We start from the raw sequence: 18,822 nt of genomic DNA, 5'->3' as shown, positions 1-18,822 counted from the left end.
TCTTGTACACGGACAGTCAGGATTTGTAACCTCGACACAATTAGGAACCTCCTTCAACCAAGTTTCAAAGTCACGACGAATTTGCGGATTTAATCACGTCTCCTCGCAGATCGAGCAGTTCTACACCCCCCCCTTGAGCCTTTCGCTCGCCGTCATTTTTTTTTTCAAGAAGCTCTGTCAGCTCTCTCGGCATCTATTTAGATTATTTATGTTTGTTACTCTGTCCCTTCTCCCTCCATTCCTTTCTTTCTTTCTTTCTTTCCTTCTTTTTCTGTGTGTGTGTGTGTTTCAACCATTATGTTTGCGCTTGCTTCCTATGCAGGCCAGCCCGCCGGTCACCGGGACAGGTCATCCAGTCCAGCTTCATTAACCTCCATTATCAGACAAAAGTTTGACTTTTTTTCTAAACTCTCTGAATAGACTGCCCGACCTGCACCAGTCATCACTCGACATCATTCGTCGAAAAGCTACAATGTCGAGTTTAGAGTCTGCCTCGGCGTGTATCGCATATGCGGCCCGTTGCGCCGGCCCGCATATGGGCCCGACGTTTCAGCCTCATCCTCGCAACGACAAGTCGATTCGCCAGCAACATCCGCCTGCGCTTATGAGCTCCTCTTTTTTCACAACTTTTTTTTTCTAATATTTGTGGTGCTTTCCTTTGGTCTTGTGCTTTCTTTTTCTTATCCTTGCGAAACAGCATCCATGGGACCGACTGTGACACGCAAGTCCCCCCTGTCGTTCAGCTCCGACAACACGGACCTGCAAAGCTGTGCCTTGTTGGCAAGCCTCGGCGCCTATATGGGCTGTTGCTGACCATGCAGCTTTCCACTGGGTTCAGCTGCAAGGTCAAGCAAGCCTCTCTCACCAGATCCGATGTAATATATTAAGCTTTCCCTTCTCCGATATAGTATAATATGTCGGTACCTGATCGGTGCTGGCTTCCCGCGGCCATTTCCACGATATAACCGTGTAAGCGCCAGTTTTTTTCTTGCTTTTTTCTGTTTCTTTTAAATCTTGAGCAAGGCCCAAGTAGCAGAGAACCGTACTATCATTGCTTAATTGGTCTATATTTCGATATACCACGTCGTGCCAACAACACTGTGCCTTTCAATGATTTGGCTGATAGTTGCTCTCCTGCTTGGGCTGAATGTCTCGCCCGCCGCCGCCGCCGGAGCCAAGGCAACACACTCGACGCTGCTCTACCAGCACTTCTTCCCTGCGTGGAATCCGTACCTGCAGGACTATCTCCAGAATGCATGCCGCGAGCAAATCGCCAACTACCGCAATGCGACCTTTTCCGATCCGCGTACGAGCTACACGGTTCTCGACTGCCTGCTGAAGCAGTTTCCAGAGTTCCGCAAGGTGAGTAGGCATCATCATCATCATCATCATCATCATCATCATTTCTTCTTCCACCTCGTTCTTTGCCTCCTTCCTCTGCTCTTCCTCCTCCTTCTCCTCCTCCTTCTCCTCCCCCTTCTCCTCCTCCTCCTCCTCCTCCTCACCAACGGCTCCAAGCCATTCTTTTTTTTTTTTCAAAAGACTTGACTTATCCCAACTGGTTCATTCTTTCCCCAGGCTGAGATGAGCGCCGCCGCCGTCGTGCTCGGCCTCGCGCCGACCATTCTGCAAATGATCAGCCCCCGGCCGTCCGACACGGCCATGGTGGCGCTCCGGCGTCCCGTCCTCGCGCTGCTGCTGTCGGCCGCGGCGCCGGCCACCTCGTGCCCGCCGCCGGGCCAGTACGCCGAGCGGCTGCAGGCGCTCGCGCGGCCGCTGCCGCCCCAGGTGCGGGGCTGCTTCCCGTACACGGCGCCGCGGGTGCTCGGCTACCACGAGCGGGCCGCCGCCGCCGTCGTCTCGGCCGCCCAGTACGCCGCCGCGCTCGCCGCCGCCGCCAACAGCGCCTACCGCACCTACCAGCTCTGCGTCTGGACCGTCTGCACCTTTGTCCCCACCCGCGTCTACCTGCCCGCCCTGTGGCACGCCGCCGTCGTGCTGTTGCACGCTGGCGGCTGGCTGGCGATGCTGCTCAGCCTGCGCCCGTCACCCCCGACGCCGCCCGCGCCGAGACGGCCGGGCCCGTGGGGCAAGGTCAGCAGGATGCTGGGCAGAGAGGTCATGCCGGGGGCCTTTGCGGAGAAGCTGCCAGTGGAAAGCCGCGACGGGCCGGCGCTGGGCTTTTCGCTCATGACCATGGCACTGTACGTTGGGGTGCCTATTCATGTGAGTTTTTTTTCTCTTTATTTCGTCCTTACTTGCTTTCTTTTTTTTTTCGCTTTTTTTTTCTCATCAACCGGTCGAGTGACCAAGTTCCGCGCCCCTCATTTGCTTGTCATGAACCAACGTTGCGACGCTGTGCTTTGCGTGTTTGTTGACATGATGCATTTACAAACGTAGATCCTTTACGGCACCATGGTGCTCTCCAGTCTTGCCTTTGTCAGCGCCGTCGACTCGCTTGGCGTCGTGGCGTGGTACGCGCTCAGCGCCGTCGTCAGCAAGGGCGTGGTGTACTTTGAGTGCGCGGGGATCCAAGCCGTGGCCAGTGAAAGCCTGGCGACGGCGCAAGCAGGCCAGCAGATGAGTGGACAGTCTGGTCCGTGAGATATATATATATATATATATATATATATATACAGCAAGGCCGTCGTGTACTTTGAGTGCGCGGGGATCCAGGCCGTGGCCAGTGAAAGCCTGGTGACGGCGCAAGCAGGCCAGCAGATGAGTGGACAGTCTGGTCCGTGAGAAGTATATATATATATATAAAGAGAGAGGGGGACAGAGAGAGGGACAGAGAGAAGATTATCACCTCGGTCCTCTCAGGCTTGGAAGCGGTTTGCCCAGAGGCTGGCCTCCTTTTCATGCATGCCACGAAAAGCAAACAAGTCTCAAGACAGTGTGGCTCTCATGCAGAGATACATGGCACTTGCTGCACAGGCCAATAGTTCGGCCCCCATCAACAAGGTAGCGTTGGGCAGCGAATCCACGTATCCAAGGGAGGGACCGCGCTCGTTTATCGTGGTGTTTTTTTCGGCAGCCCATCTTGCTCTACATTCAAAAAATACAGCCTTTCTTTTAAAAAAAAGAATTCCCCTGTAGATTCAGCCCCTTCCTTTTTTTTTCTTTGTTTCACCTGATTGTGATGGCAGCGACCCTTCCTCCATCCATCGTATGACCGGATGCAGCAATAGTAGTGTGTCGCACCTTTTACACGGGCGACTCAGCATGGGTCGCTCTGGTATGCGCACGTCTCGTGCGAAGCCATAAACAGCGCAATACACCAGTCGGGAAAATCACAAAATCGCAGCGACCGTCATTTCTTGCATACTCATGGCCGATAGAAGCCTGATCGATCGCGTCAGCAGAATTATGCCGCGACAACGTGCTCTGGTAGTGCAAGCTTGCTGCGCTGGCTTTTCTCGGCCCCACGCATGCAACCAGGCCAGACTGCAGAGATGAGTTGGCATGATGCAGCACCAGCTGTCTCTTGCGGCCCCGCGGGAAGGGTATGCGCGTGGCTGCGGCCCTGCGATATATGACCCTGCCTTGTCCCTTCTCTTTCCCGCTTCATTTCCTTTTTCCCTTGCCTGCCATTTCTCTACCGTGCCGCAGTTACGCACAGCCCTCTCAACCAGACGTCCTCGCGCGGCAGACATTTAACCGCACACTGTCCAAGCCGGCGCTCAAGGGTTCGTGTTCCAACGCTTACTTGTTCTCTTTGTACGATTCAACTCGCGCGTGCTGATGTCTGCTAGAAGTCGCGCCTTGGCTTGTCATTATTCGTGTCTCGTCTCTCATCATATGGCCCCAATCGCTTGCTACGCCATAAGAGACTGGCAGTATAAACAGAACAAAAAACCGAAACAAAAATATGCTCCCTCGCAAAATGCCCAAAGACGTCCCGGATAACATGAAATAGCGCACACCGATGTCGCCTTCGGTTCTGCTTTGCCTTTGTGTCGCTCCTCTTTCTAAACATGAAAAGAAAACCAAAATGAGCCAGTCTTCCACCGACATCACCAAAAGGGGAAAAAAAAAGAAAGAAAAATAGACAAGAAAACGCCGACCGGTGGGTTGCGCTAGTAGGCGGCCATATACACAAGGTTTCTTCATCACAGTTTACCGTCCTGCCCACTTGACGAGAAACTGAACAACGGCATCGAGGTTTGTCTCCTCCTTGGCACTGATACCATAGCAGCACACCTCGCGTCCTTGTATCGCGCCAAGTCCAAGGGCCTCAATCAGGTCGTCAACCGACATTTTATCCGGAAGATCCGACTTGTTCCCAAGTACCAGCAACGGGATACCGCCAAGAGAATGGTAGCTCATCAATGCGTGCAGTTCTTCTTTGGCCGCAGGAATCTGTGGCAGGTCGGCAATGTCGACGATAAAGACAATGGCATTGACACCACGGCAATACCTCTCCCACATGGTTCGAAAGCGAGGCTGTCCCCCAAGATCCCAGCATTTCAACAGCACGTGTCCGTGCTGCACTTTTTTCAGGTTGAACCCGACTGTCGGTATGGAGCTGTCGAATAGTCAGTCAAAGAGCCAAAACGGCGACAGCAGCACCAGCAGCACCAGCAGCAACAATAACTACCACTACAACGACTGGACGAGGAGGGAGCGGAAAGAAATTACGGCTGGGTCCCAATGAACCCTGGAGATGATGGCGAATTGAGAAGCAAAGGCACGGGCAAGAGCCACAGCATCATGACAGACGAGGACCAGCGGGGTGTTATACATACTCGACGGTGAACTCTCCTCCCTGTCCAACAGGTTAGCCTGAGGGGAACAAGACAATCATGGCTCCATGACATACCGATAATACACGCAGGAGCGAGGTTTTGCCGGCATTTTGCAAGCCTACCACGGTGACTTCCATTTCCTGAGCCCTAAAAATCGGTGTGCGTCAGCGGACAGGTCGTCGTGTTGCCGAGTCGGTCCGCCCTCAAGCACGGGTGGCTGTCGGGGAGGCGATGCGTCTCATGGGCGATGTGAGGCCGGGGACGAATCGCAGCTCAACACCGGGCGCAATGTGACCGGCCGGTGGGATCAAGCGAAAGCTTACCAAAATGTGCGCATCAGCCAGTCGTACACCTTTCTGAACAAGCCGGCCATGTTGGCAATCTGGCCTGGGACGGCAGAGTCCCCTGGCGCGTGCTCGGCAGAGTGTGAAGGTATAGAGTTCGGTTGGGTTCGATCGAGTATAGGTGTAGCTCTGCTTGGCGAAGCTGGCAGCTCTTTGCGTGATGGCACGGTGCCTGAGAAGCCTTGCGGCGAGGCGCAACAAGCTACGAGCTAGGTGCGCTGCGGTCAGGGCGTATGGAAGAGAAAGGGCCTTGTGAAGAGCTGCGTAGCTTGGATCGATCAAAGGACAGCCGGAGATGGGACTTGGGTGCGTCGTTCCGGGATGGTCGTATTTGGGGCAAGCTTGAGGGTAGGGTGGTGTAATAATGTTGGCCCCAGATGCTCAGGCGAGAGGGTATAGCGGCACAATATCCTCCACTTCAGATCTGCCAACCAGGAGAGCTCGCTGGTCGGACAGAGAGCCGCAAGCAGGGACGGAAACGAGGCAGAAACCAAAGATGCCGATGTGCGGTTGGAGCTTGACGAGGTGGGAGAGAGGAAGGGAAAAAGGTGTGGTGTTGCGGCCGTGTAGAATAACTTTAGGTAGGTAGGCACCTTAGAGAGTGGCAGGCAAGGGTATTTTGCTTGCAGGCAAAGGGAGTGTGAGCGGGAGGGGACGAGAGAGGGAGCGAGAGCGAGAGAGAGAGAGGGCAAGGCGAGGCAAGACACTGAAAAGGTACCTGCGGCCGTGGTATCGTCTGCAACCCCACCTGCCACAGCAGGCAGCTGGTAAGGCGCTGCAGAGGCCCGCTAGGTGGTCGCCCGGCCCGCCACGATACCCTGGTCGGAGGTACCAAAGAAGTCGGCGGCGAGGAGGGTTGGTGTACGCCGCGCCACAACGGCCATGAGTAGACAAGGCGGCTAGCGAGAGAGGAGGAGATAGTAAGAGAGAGAATGAGTGAGAAATCCGATGGAGATGAGAAGAAAAGAGAGAGCCAGAGAAATCAGGAAGTCCTCTGCCTCGCAAGTAAATTGTTAGGTTACCTGCGGGATGGAATTACCTGGTACCTGCCCTGGTGCGTGCCTGGTAACCTGGGTAAGAGGTAGATAGGCACCTACTAACCTAGGTACTTGGATAAGTACTTACGCAGTGGTTGCTTTAAGTAATACAAGCCAGTGCCTGCTTCTTAGTACTACCTCCAGGTACCTGCCTGCCTACCCAGATTGCCAGACAGGTGCTACTTACCTTAGGTATTTACTGGGAGTAAGTAAGTCTAGAGCCAAGGTACCCTCTAAACTGCAACCCCCACGACTGACTCTGCCAGTGGCTGCAACAGCCCGTTTTGTAGCGCGTAAGAGCTTCCCGGCTGGAGAGCCAAACCGCCGTAGTCGGAACTCTATATCGATTACTTAGTAAGGTACATAGTCGAGCTAAGTAACAGGTAGGTACTTTCTTACACACCTTTCAGAGTACCAAAGTAGCTTACGTGCTGGAGCCAGATAGGCAGACAAGCCAGCAAGCAGATACTTACCCACTCAGGTATAGCAATCAGTAAGTATAATACTAACTTACTTAGTGGTGGTTGGTGGTTTGCCTTGTTACTACCCAGTAGGCTGGTGCCTCTGTCAGTACTTCTGTAGGCAAGTTCTATAAGTAAGTACTTACTCAAGTAAATGGTCTTCCATTGCTAGAACAGTACTCGGTACGGAGTACTCAGTACTTACAGAGCCAAGATAGCTCAACCAATGGAGAGCTACGGCTACCTAACGGCCAGTTAGGCGCCCAATATCGTCGAGTGCAATCTCCCGTATGTCCTGTTTCTTGAAATGAGCCCGTCGAGCTTTTTGCTTCTTCTTCTTTTTTTCGCCTTCTTCTTTTTTAAACCATCCTTGTGTATCCCAATCAGAAACCACATGGCTGCTCTGATTGGCTGAAAATCCGATCTGCTTTTTCTTCTGCTGCTGCATGGTAGCCGCCGGGGCCGTGCAGAGGCGGGCAGGCATGGCAGGCAAGCAGGCAAGCAGGGACCCCCCAAAGACACTGCAGGCCCACTCAACCTCATTACCTTGCTGTACCAGTCAGTACTCCGTACTCCGGAGTACATAGCACCCTGTTTGCACATGGCATCGTTAACAGAAAAAAGACTTCAAGACGTGAACCATTCACGGCGAGACAGACGACAACGAAAACGCTCAGCAGGACCCTCTTGCTATCGAATACAACCAACCGACAGCCTCAGACTCAAAGCACTCAGTGTCATGATTACTGATACATCACCCACTCGTCTTCGTCCATCTACATACCCAAGCACACTACCACCACTACCACCACCACCATTACCATCACCATCCTCGCTACCTACCTACATAGCTGGGCGCGCAACAAGGTCGCAGCGCCCGCTTCGACGAGACGTCATTCCACAAGCCAGTGTCACCAGACCCTCAACCATGTCCTCCCACGGCTACCCTCTCATTTGTTTCTGCTGTCGTCTACCAGTACGCTACCTGGTCGATCCTAACCATCCCGAGGCTCCAACCCGGCCTGTCTTGCTTGGTTGCTTGGGTAGCAGGTCGCAAGTGGCCATGTCCCACCGTTGAGCCGAGTCCTGACTTCCCGCTTCTTATTTTCTTTTTTCAAATCTAGCTCCCGCCGCCAAGGTTTCTTGATCGCTCACGCTGCAGAAGCGCTGGCTCACTAGGCTGCATGCTGGTGCCAAGTACCTACGGAATAACTTACTCAGTGCTCCGAACCTAGGCAAGTAATTAGGCAGAGGTAGGTAGTGACTCTCATGCTCGCGAGGGCGCACCTCACCACTTGTTGTGCCGCACACTTTGTTGTGCAGCACTTGTGGTGCATCATGCCATCCCTCGTCCTGTCCCCTTTCCGCTAGCTACATGTGCAGTGTGACGCGGGATACACTGTCCGGACTTCCTTTTATTCCGAGTACGTCTATAAGTATTGAAATAGAACTGGCGGCTGCCTGCAGCTCTGACTTGTGTGCACGTTGAATACTCCGGCTCACCGACTCAGTGTCATCGTCTCTCTTTGCATGCAAGTGCCTATATCTCGGGGCTGATATTGTTCGCGGAGCCCGGTCAACGACTCAGCATGAACCCTTCATCAGCAACTGTACTTACATTACTTGCCGGCCTACTGGTAAGCAGAGGCCTCGCGTGGCCCCTGCTCGCACCCACCAGATCTGCCCAGGCAAATTCGTCGTCTTCAACCTGATATTGCAAGTGCATTCAAGACACCATCACTCCATGTCACTGCTCCGCCCGCCGTCCCCTTGCCCCCCTAACCTCGTGCTGTGATGTCAAGGGCCACTACTTCGCGCCGGGAGAACGGAGAGGCTTGCATCGTGCAGCGTGCAGCGTGCAGCGTGCAGCGTGCAGGCTCTTGTGCAGCTTGCATGAAGCCATGGCTGGAAAAGGCGACCAAGCAAAAAAGTTTGCCTTTGTCTGTCCTGAACGCTATCCGTGTCTGCCTAATATGCGCTCCCATCATGATGAGCCGGGTCCTTTCCGCTCACACACTGTCCAGTGATATATGATAAATGCTGGGGACGGCGTGGCAGTTCGCCGAGATACGAGCTTCCCCTCTCCTAGATCACATCCGTCCACTTTCTTCATTTACCATGGTCATCTGCTGCTGCAGGCCAAATAAAAAAAATGGACTGAAAAACAGAACCAGGTCTCATGCTGCAGGCCACAGATGCAGGCCGACGCCCCTCCTGCCTCGTCCAAGCCCCGTGTGGCTTGAGATCCTTGCTTGCGCTACCACCCTAAATGGTACGTAACGGTTCGCATCACAACAGACTTGGCCTCAGAATAGGCCTCGCACGCTACTGCGGCTTCGCAATGGACGTTTGTCGCCTTTCCGCGGGTGAACATGGAGCTCGTCTGCCTTGGTAATATAAATCGGGCCACTTCGACGCGGCGACCGTCGCCGTGAAACCTCATGTCCGGCGCGATACCAGCTGCCGTCACGCAAGGTGAGAGAGCCATCTCGCTTCTCAAAGTTTCAGCCCATCCATCTTCACCGCAACCGTCACCTGCCACTGGGGGCTCAACCTGCGTGTCTTGCTTCCGTGTCGAGCTTCCACTGTATACCCATGCCGCCCAATGGGCCACAGACGAAGTGGGAGGGGCTGGCCCTGCAAGGCATCGGCTCTTGTCACCTATGAGAGACGACACCTTTCACCGAAAATGAACACAACGAACGACTGCCGTGTACAGCCTAAAAAGGGCCCTTCGCGACTGGTATAGGTAGCTGGGCTGGCCGGCTGGCCTCTGGCCCCTTGTCCCTTGCCCCAAGGTAGAGCGAACTGTTGCCGCAGCGCTGCCTGCAGTTCTGCAGGTCGGCCGCCCCTCCATGACCTGCCCGCTACCGTCTCCAGCTACCCGCCCCCCACTTCAGAGTTGGTGGGTGCCGCCTTATCGATAACCACTATCTCATGTGACTTTCTCTTATCGCAACTTTTTTTTTTTTTTTTGCCGACAGTCGCAGCAAAGCTTGTCGAAGGCTGGTCTAAGAGCGTAGAGCAAACGCAACTTTGTTTCGATTCACTATTACTCGCGTTGTCAACCCAAGCCATATATATCTCGGGCTCCAAATGCACTGCGTGTGACCAACCGCAGTCTGCCCTTTTGATATTGGAGAGGTATAGCGCCTTCCATCGGCCGGCGCAACTTGAGAAGCTCTCAACCGTTTGCTGCATTTAACCATCACAATGGCTCCCTCGGCGACACGGACCGATTGGGACCACGAATATAATATTCTAAGAAGAGAAAACCTCTTTCGGAACCCTCCCAAAGATCACACTGCATATCCCGCCCTCCAATTGGCAGTCAACCCTCACATCGAGTCCTTCAATGGTTTGTTTCGAGACGATGGCAAGCCCAGTCTCCTCGACCATGCCCTGGCCGATATTGGCACCAAGACCTTTTTCGACGGCGACGAGAGAAAGGGCCCCGACGGCAAGAATAAGCTGAATGTCCGTATCACAAAAGTGATGCTGAATCGGCCCCAAGTGCCCCCGTCCAACAAGATGGCCAAGAACCGCGAAATTTTTCCTGCCGAATGCAGAGAGCGACATGTCACATACCGGGGGCGTCTCTCGGCGACCTTTGAATATAACATCAACGGTGGCGACTCACACGAATTTATCCGTGATCTGGGTCAAATTCCCATTATGCTCAAGGTATGCTTTGCCGCCGCCAACCCAGCAACCTGGTGTCGCGTGAAGCGCTAACACGACACAGTCCAACCGCTGCCACCTCGAAAATAATTCGCCTGCTCTGCTTGTTCAGCGCAAGGAAGAGTCCGAAGAGCTCGGAGGCTATTTTGTCGTCAACGGTATTGAAAAGATCATCCGTATGCTGCAACTTAACAAGCGAAATTTTCCCATGGCCATCAATCGACCCAGTTTCCAGAATCGTGGCCCCGGTTACTCCCCGTTTGGTATCATTCTGCGCTCCGTTCGGCCCGACGAAACCTCACAGACCAACGTCCTGCACTACCTCAACGATGGTAACGTGACGTTCCGTTTTTCATGGCGAAAGAACGAATACCTCGTGCCCGTCATCATGATTATGAAGGCTCTCGTGGAGACCAACGATCGCGAGATTTTCGAGGGCCTCATTGGTCCCATGGGTAGCAAAGCGACTGAAAATACTTTCCTGACCGATCGTGTGGAGCTGCTGCTGCGCACATACAAGTCCTACGGTCTATACAGCAAGTCGGAAACTCGAGCATACCTCGGCCAAAAGTTCCGAGTTGTCCTTGGCGTCCCAGAGACCATGTCTGATTATGATGTTGGCACCGAGTTCCTGCGCAGAATTGCTCTCGTACACCTCGGTAACGTCGAAGTCACCGAAAGACAGGACAACGAAAAGTTTAAAATGCTCTTGTTCATGATCCGCAAACTGTACGCCCTCGTCGCTGGTGAATGCGCTGTTGACAACCCCGACGCGATCCAAAACCAGGAGATCCTTCTCGGTGGCTTCTTATATGGACAGATCATCAAAGAGAGGTTAGATGAGTTCCTTGGAGTCGGTGTTCGTCTCTCACTACGAGAGTACTTCCGAAGACACCCCAGCATTACGTTTCACTCGGAAGAATTCCGCAAGGAGTTCCCCACAGCTATCTTCCGCAAGGCCAACGAAAACTTGGGCAATTCGCTGGAGTACTTCCTCTCCACTGGTAACCTGGTCAGTCCCTCTGGTTTGGATCTTCAGCAGGTCGCTGGTTTCACTGTCGTTGCTGAAAAGCTCAACTTCCTGCGTTTCATTGCCCATTTCCGCATGGTTCATCGTGGTGCCTTCTTCGCCCAGCTCAAGACGACAGCAGTCCGAAAGCTTCTTCCCGAATCGTGGGGCTTCATGTGCCCTGTCCACACTCCTGATGGTGCTCCTTGTGGGCTTCTCAACCATTTGGCGCATAAGTGTAAAATCATGACCGATCACATTGATGTCTCCAAAGTGCCTGCGCTCGTCACCGAGCTCGGTGCTGTTGGTACTTCTACTGCTTCCACGGCCGAGAGCGTCGTCATCATGCTCGACGGCAAGATCCTCGGCTGGTGCAAGCCCAAGGAGTCTCTACGTATTGCAGACTGCCTCCGCTTCTGGAAGGTTGAGGGTAACCGCGGGGTTTCCCTGCACCTCGAGATCGGTTACGTTCCACCATCCACAGGTGGCTCGTACCCCGGCATCTACATGACGTCGACACCCTCTCGCATGATTCGTCCCGTCAAGTATCTGCCTCTACAGAAGGAGGACATGGTTGGTCCGTACGAGCAGCCGTACATGTCTATCGCCGTCGTGCCTGAGGAGATTGAATCTGGCCTGTCGACCCACGTCGAGTTTGATCCCACAAACATTCTGTCCATTTTGGCAAACATGACTCCCTTCTCGGACTTTAACCAGTCGCCGCGTAACATGTACCAGTGTCAGATGGGTAAGCAAACCATGGGTACCCCTGGTACAGCACTGGTACACCGTACAGACAATAAGTCGTACCGTCTGCAGACCGGTCAGACGCCTATTGTTCGTGCTCCGCTACACAACGCTTACGGCTTTGACAACTTTCCCAACGGTACCAACGTGGTTGTTGCCGTTATTTCATACACTGGCTACGACATGGACGACGCCATGATTATCAACAAGTCGGCGCATGAGAGAGGATTCGGCCATGGTACAGTTTACAAGACAAAGAAGGTGTCGCTCAAGGACGACTCCAGAACGAAGGCAAGCAAGAGTGTTACCAAAGCTTTTGGATTCGCCCCTCACAGCTTCGTCAGCGCGGCATACCAGGGCATGCTGGACGATGATGGTCTGCCACACGTCGGCCGTCTTGTTCAGGAGGGTGATGTCATCTGTGCTTGGCACACAGTCACGCCCGACTACCGTGGCGACCTGGTCAACTTGGATGGCATCACCCATTACGAAAAATACAAGGATGGCGAGACTGGATTCATCGAGGAAGTGCGGCTGATTGGGGCCGAAACCGGCTCCGAGCCTCTCCAGACCATTTCAATCAAGTTCCGCATTCCTCGCTCGCCCATTATCGGTGACAAATTTTCTTCTCGCCACGGTCAGAAGGGTGTTTGTTCGCAAAAGTGGCCAGCCATTGACATGCCATTTTCCGAATCCGGCATGCAACCCGACGTCATTATCAACCCCCACGCTTTCCCGTCGCGAATGACGATTGGCATGTTTGTCGAGTCGTTGGCTGGCAAGGCCGGTGCACTGCACGGTCTCGCGCAAGACTCGACGCCTTTCAAGTTCAACGAAGAGCACACAGCGGCCGACTACTTTGGCCATCAGCTTATGAAGGCGGGCTACAGCTATCATGGCAACGAGCCCATGTACTCGGGCATCACTGGAGAGGAGCTAGGTGCGGATATCTACATTGGTGTCGTCTACTACCAGCGTCTGCGTCACATGGTCAACGATAAATTCCAAGTGCGTACGACAGGTCCGATTGTGCCAACCACTGGGCAGCCCATCAAGGGTCGTAAGCGTGGTGGCGGTATCCGTGTTGGTGAAATGGAGCGTGATGCGCTGCTGGCGCACGGTACGGCGTTTTTGCTGCAAGATCGTCTGCTCAACTGCTCCGATTACACAAAATCGTGGATCTGTCGTCGATGCGGCTCCTTCCTGTCGGTACAGCCAACAGTGTCGCAGTTTGCACCGTCGAGGAAGAAGGCACCGAGCGTGGTGCGCTGCCGCCACTGCGCCGTACGGCTCGATGACGAGGAAGGCATCGACCTGACGGAGATTCAGGGCGAGATTTGGGAGGACGGTCAGGGCCACTCGTGGGTCGGCGGCGACCAAACTACGCAGGTCGTCGTCCCAGGTGCGCTCAAGTACCTCGACGTCGAGCTAGCCGCAATGGGTGTCAAGCTCAAGTACGGAATCAACCAAGATGACGAGCCACGCAAGGGGGCGTTGAAGCCGCTGCCACTGACAGCCATTAAGGCGTGACGCAAAGGGAAAAAGTCGACTTCGTTGTTTTTTTAAATTTTGTGGATAGTCTTGTTTTGTCTTGTTGTTTTTAGAACAGATGTGGCACAAGTCACGGGGCCGTTTGTATACATCTGGGGGCGCATTTATGAGCATAAGCTAAGCGGTTGAATTATGACAACATCAACTTATATCCCTTTTACCTTGATCTTGGCATGTGACTGTGGCATGAGAGGGCATTCGGTTGGGACTGGTCGTGTTTTGCATGCTAATATTGTTGCACAAACGATCTGTATGCGAGCGAGTCTTTGCGCGTGGCTGTGGCATCGCGACCTCCGACGCGCCACAAGCAACAGGAAGCATGCACCAGACGGCTGGGAATTCGCATCTCTACCTTGAATCTGGTTAACACTTCGCCCAGCCCTACTCTGTGACGGAAAGAGGAACGCAGCCGGGCAACGCAGATGAAACGTTCCGAGGTCCGCGAGCAGTTGGGCAGGCACCAAACACGGCAACTTCTTGCTCGCGAACGCGTTCGTCAGCCCTTTAACGGCGCGACTCCGTCTCCTGCAGAGCAAACGCCCTGGTTCCCCCATTCTTGGCTTCTCTTTTCGTCTTTCGCCTCCTTTTTTTTTCGTTCTTGTTCTTCTCCTTCTGTCAGTTCTCATTTCAGATAACCCTCCCTCGTTTGGGGGGATACACAATTCCATCATTTTCTGGTTACCACGAGATACAAACGCCACCCGACGCCTGCCGACGAACGAACGAACGGCTTGCTCCTGTCCTGATTTAACAACTTTAAAAGGCCGAGGAAAGCTTGTCTTGTAGCTACAAAGCAACGCAATACGCGCGTCTTTGCCTACACGCTAGATCGTGATTGAAACCAACCTAGTCGATATTCGCATACTCAAGACTATCTGCCTCTTTCAGCTTATGAAACTCGAACAAAAGACACCAGAATACCTCGATCTTGATTCCCTTTACAGATTTCTTCCTCGACTTGCCAATCCCCGCTCGACACCCTCAACATGCTTTTGGCACTGGTGCTCACGCTTGCCGGCGTGGTAGCCTCCACGGCGCTGTCATATGACTATGGCATTGATACAAACCAGCTCGTTCGCAGACAGGATCCTTCGGCCAAGATTATTGTTGGCAAACTACCTTTGGCTTCTAATGGAAGCACGCCTATCAGACCCGAGATTCGCGATCTGAGAAAGGACGGCTACATGTGGGATCTGTACATTCTGGCGCTGAGTATGTTTCAGTCCGTCAGCCAGGACCAGTCACTATCATGGTACCAGATTGCCGGTAAGGCGTCCAACCCAGGCGAAATTTATCCACTGACATTCATAGGCATACATGGCGTTCCGTTTCAGCCTTGGAACGGCGTCCAGCCCGCGCCAGGAGCGAGCCAGTCGGGATATTGCACTCACAGCTCAGTCTTATTTCCGACGTGGCACCGACCTTATCTAGCACTCTACGAGGTAAAAAAGCAATCCCTTGACTTGGACTCGGCTAACCTCTACAGCAACAATTGTTTAAACTGGCAAATGCAATTGCCAATCTGTTCACCAACGCAACAGAGCGAAATCTGTACCAGCAGGCTGCCTCTCGGTTCCGTATTCCGTACTGGGACTGGAGCTTGCCTGCTCCTCCGGGCGAGACACACTTTCCAGACTGCTTCTGGAGCCCAGTAATCCTACAATACGGGCCAAACGGCGCACAATACATTCGCAACCCGCTGTTCTCATACATATTCCATCCAGTAGATGAAGATGCTTTTATCTGGAACCCGGTAAGTCTGTCGGTATACAGGTTTTATTGAGTAGTGTTTAACTATTTAGCTCAAACATTGGAACGAGACCAAGCGAGCACCCAACATGACTATTAGTGAGACTGCACCGCCTTCGGAAAACTTCCAGGTCAGCGCTGCGCTCCTGTCAAAATTGCCCGAGTTACAACAACGACTCTACATTATATTCTCAAATTATCACGACTTCAATGCCTTTGGCAACAAGGCTTGGGCTGCTTCTCAGAAAATGTCAAACCTTGACTCCCTCGAGTCCATCCACGACGTCATTCATTTGTACGGAGGCTTGAAGGGACACATGACATATGTTCCACTGTCATCCTTTGATCCTCTCTTCTTTTTGCATCACACCATGGTAGATCGTCTTGTGTCAATTTGGCAGGTACTCAATCCGACTGCATGGATACAACCAATGGCAACCGGCGAAACAAGCTACACGGCGCCAAAAGGAACTGTCCAAGATTCTTCAAGTCCACTGGTTCCATTTTATGCTACATCAGATACATTTTGGACTTCTGACACATCACGCACGACGGAGGTATTCGGATACACGTACACTGATACACGCTTGCACGTCGGTGACGGAGTTGCCCTGCAGCAGTCGCTTGTACGTAAAATAAACAGCTGGTACGGCGCTTCCAGTCCAGCAGGCATCGCCGCGAAAGATGCACAGCTCAGAGCTGCTGCATTGGAAAGGACGGGTGGGCCTTGGAGTACAAAGGCCACCAAAGGCGCGCCAAATATCAGGCTGACAGCGACAGATCCTCCTGTGGACAAGATTGTGAGGGCAGGTGAGTACACGGAATGGATTGCAAATGTCCAAGTCAATGTCGAGGCTTTGGAGGGAGTATTTGACGTCCATTTCTTTGTGGGCGCACCCGCAGATAATCCGGCAGATTGGGCCTTGTCGCCAAATCAAATCGGCGCCGTTGCCTTTTTTGCCATGAATAGGTCAACGGGATCGCAATCAAAAATATCTGGCACGTTACCGCTAACGTCGGCACTGATGAAACTCGTCGCGACTGGAGCGTTGCCTGACTTGGATCCCAGCGCCGTCAGGCCGTTCCTGCAGCGCACGCTAGAGGTCAGAGTACGCAGCCACAATGACAGTGTGGTCGAGTTGGCCCGTGTTGAAGGCCTCGACATCGAAATCTCTAGCGCTCGCGTCAAGGTCCCTGAGAGCGATGTCGAGCTCCCTACATGGGGCAAGCCTACATGGGAGTGGACAATATGGAGTGACGAAACATGATGGCCGCCAAGCATTGCAGAAGACGCATTACAACAGACGATTTTGGTTGCATACTTTAGGTTAGATGTATTATGGCAATTTCGATATGGTGGCAGTTATTGGCGATGGCCAGGGCTTTTATTTTCTCGGAGAGCATGGTCACATTATTCCTAGCCATGTGGTAGTTATGTTTGAGTACCTGTTATAGTCTGCCAATGGATGTTTATTTGTTTCATGTTGAGCAGTTGCTTGTGACTTGTACGATTGTTTGAGGTGAATGGTTGTGAAACGGGGCGACGGCGCGGCGAGTTTCAGCGATCGGGCTGTCGGGTGTATTACTCGGTACTTGCTTACACGGTGTTGATCGGGATTATGAGCCAGATGGACAGCCAGGTACATGAATTGGAGCTTTTTTTTGTTCTTCTTTTACTGCCCTTGGCGTTCGCACGGCCTCGTTCGCTCATCCTTTCCGAATGCATTTTACCCGGGTCCCGGCTCTCAGGCGGCGTCGAAGCTGACGGGTCGCCTTGCCGAGCGCGAGGCGACCAGTCTCTCTCTCGTGGGCTCCGAAGATGGACGACGACGACGGGGATGGTGGGCCGGGGGAGGGAGGGGCCGGGAGACCGAGGTTCCGCGCCGTACCCTCGTCTCAGACGGCTTTTTTTCTTTTCAAAGCGGTTGCTTGCCGTCCTTGCCGTCTCGTGAGGGGGGCGGGGGTGTGAGTTTGCAAGACTGGGGTTTGGAGATCAAAGTCAATCGCCCCCTCTGGTCGTCTCCCCTCCCCTCCCTTTCCCTTGATCTCTCTCTCTGTCTTGTATAACCCCCCCCCCCCCCCCCCCTTCTTCCTTCTTTAGGAGGCCTCATTCTTTCTCTGTTACGACCACGCCCCAGACCGGGGGAGTATCAAGGGTACAGTGGAACTATACAAAAGAAGAACCGTGAGCCTTGCCGGAGACGAGGTGAAACGAGACGTGGACCGAGCAACAGGCTTCTTCTTCCCTGTTCGTTGGGGCAGACCTGACAGCTTGGCATCCCATTCTGCCGCTGTTTTTTTTTCTGCTTCTCGGCGTACTAAACGGATCGACTACTACACAAACCTCTGGCCGAGCTGTCCCATAATGTCATGGCAGCAGCAGCAGCAGCAGCAGCAGCAGCAGAGCCTAACCGGATTCCACTAGACTTGGACACATGATGCCCATTACAAATTCCAAAAGCGTACTATATAGCCAATTCCCGCTCGAGCTTCAGACAGGAATAAGGAAAAGGGGGAAAAATGAAAAGAAAGAAGAAAAAAAAAAGTCAATCATACAAGTGTTGGTGTTGGTTTGAACTGGTCCTACCGCCGACAAGACTTTGAACCGATTCCCATAAAGGAGAAGAATCGAGCCGCACCAACCCGATTTGGAAGCAAAACTTGTCTGAACCTAAACTTGTCTGATCTTGACAAAAGTGCTGTCCATGATCCCCTGCTCCCCTGCTCCTCCTCCTCCTCTAACCCCCCCCCGGTAAAGGCAGGCTCCTGCGCCGAGCGGGCCTCTTTGCCCTTGCGGTGGTCGTCATCATTGTGCCCGTCATCTTCGGTTCGGACACTGATCAGGATCGTCTCGGTTGGCTCCCACGACTTCCATAGAGGAGCTCGTCTAGCGTTGTGTGTGTGTGTAAGTGTGCGTGTGCGTTTCGCGCGCACCCTTAACGGGGGGTTGGTGTTAAGAGGAGTGTGAGGCGTAGCAAAACCTTTCAGGCCAGGTCAGGCAGGTCATGTTAGGTGATGGTTTGCCCTCCCCCCCTGCCCTGGTACGGCTTGTTAGACTTCGAAACCCTCCTCCTCAAGAGCCTGTCAGACCGGCAAGACCGGGTTCGGTGGTGTGGTCATTGTCTGTGGCTTGTCATGTTTTTGTTCTTTAGTACAGTCGTCGAGACCAGTTCTGTTTAGGGAGTTTCCGGTTACCTCCCGAAAAGGAGGAGACCCAGGAACGAGAAAAGGAAGAAGAGGAAATCCGAATTGGTGTATATAAAGAGAAAAACGCCATCTCCGTTGCTCGAACTCTTTGTGTTCCCCTTTGCTTCCTCTTGTTGTGATCAAAACATTTTGTATACCCTCGTCCGTCAAGTTATACTCTACTACTACCTTTTTCTTTTTAATCTCTTTCGTGTCCTACAAGTCCTTCTTGTAGAAAAAACTCGGCTGGTCCTCCATCACTTACACACACACACACACACACACACAACACATACACATACAGCAACC

At 53.2% G+C, this 18,822-nt stretch overlaps 4 protein-coding genes across 4 annotated transcripts; 3 read left to right on the top strand and 1 right to left on the bottom strand.

Annotated features, from left to right (window-relative positions):
• Window positions 1-1,110: 1,110 nt before the first annotated feature.
• On the top strand, window positions 1,111-2,745 carry V2A60_009152 (uncharacterized protein; the record flags this gene model as incomplete). The annotated part of the gene is made up of 4 exons (XM_083260420.1): window positions 1,111-1,362; window positions 1,579-2,226; window positions 2,401-2,600; window positions 2,640-2,745. 4 exons carry the CDS (start codon window positions 1,111-1,113, stop codon window positions 2,743-2,745), a joined length of 1,206 nt encoding a protein of 401 aa, XP_083116546.1.
• Window positions 2,746-4,119: 1,374 nt separating this feature from the next.
• V2A60_009151 (P-loop containing nucleoside triphosphate hydrolase protein) lies at window positions 4,120-5,121 on the bottom strand (the record flags this gene model as incomplete). The annotated part of the gene is made up of 4 exons (XM_083260419.1): window positions 4,120-4,528; window positions 4,749-4,768; window positions 4,823-4,895; window positions 5,072-5,121. 4 exons carry the CDS (start codon window positions 5,119-5,121, stop codon window positions 4,120-4,122), a joined length of 552 nt encoding a protein of 183 aa, XP_083116545.1.
• A 4,682-nt stretch (window positions 5,122-9,803) lies between these two features.
• Window positions 9,804-13,557, top strand: V2A60_009150 (DNA-directed RNA polymerase I core subunit RPA135; the record flags this gene model as incomplete). Its single annotated transcript, XM_083260418.1, has 2 exons — window positions 9,804-10,274; window positions 10,336-13,557. The coding sequence occupies 2 exons, from the start codon at window positions 9,804-9,806 to the stop codon at window positions 13,555-13,557; spliced, it is 3,693 nt and encodes a 1,230-aa protein (XP_083116544.1).
• Window positions 13,558-14,564: 1,007 nt separating this feature from the next.
• Window positions 14,565-16,595, top strand: V2A60_009149 (uncharacterized protein; the record flags this gene model as incomplete). Its single annotated transcript, XM_083260417.1, has 4 exons — window positions 14,565-14,844; window positions 14,890-15,020; window positions 15,065-15,331; window positions 15,381-16,595. The coding sequence occupies 4 exons, from the start codon at window positions 14,565-14,567 to the stop codon at window positions 16,593-16,595; spliced, it is 1,893 nt and encodes a 630-aa protein (XP_083116543.1).
• Between the last annotated feature and the right edge of the window lie 2,227 nt (window positions 16,596-18,822).

The sequence above is a fragment of the Cordyceps javanica genome, chromosome 6 (assembly GCF_051103115.1).
Source record: "Cordyceps javanica chromosome 6, complete sequence".
Lineage (NCBI taxonomy): Eukaryota > Fungi > Ascomycota > Sordariomycetes > Hypocreales > Cordycipitaceae > Cordyceps > Cordyceps javanica.
Note: the sequence above shows the minus strand (reverse complement) of the source record. Positions and strands in the feature narration are given on the sequence as shown.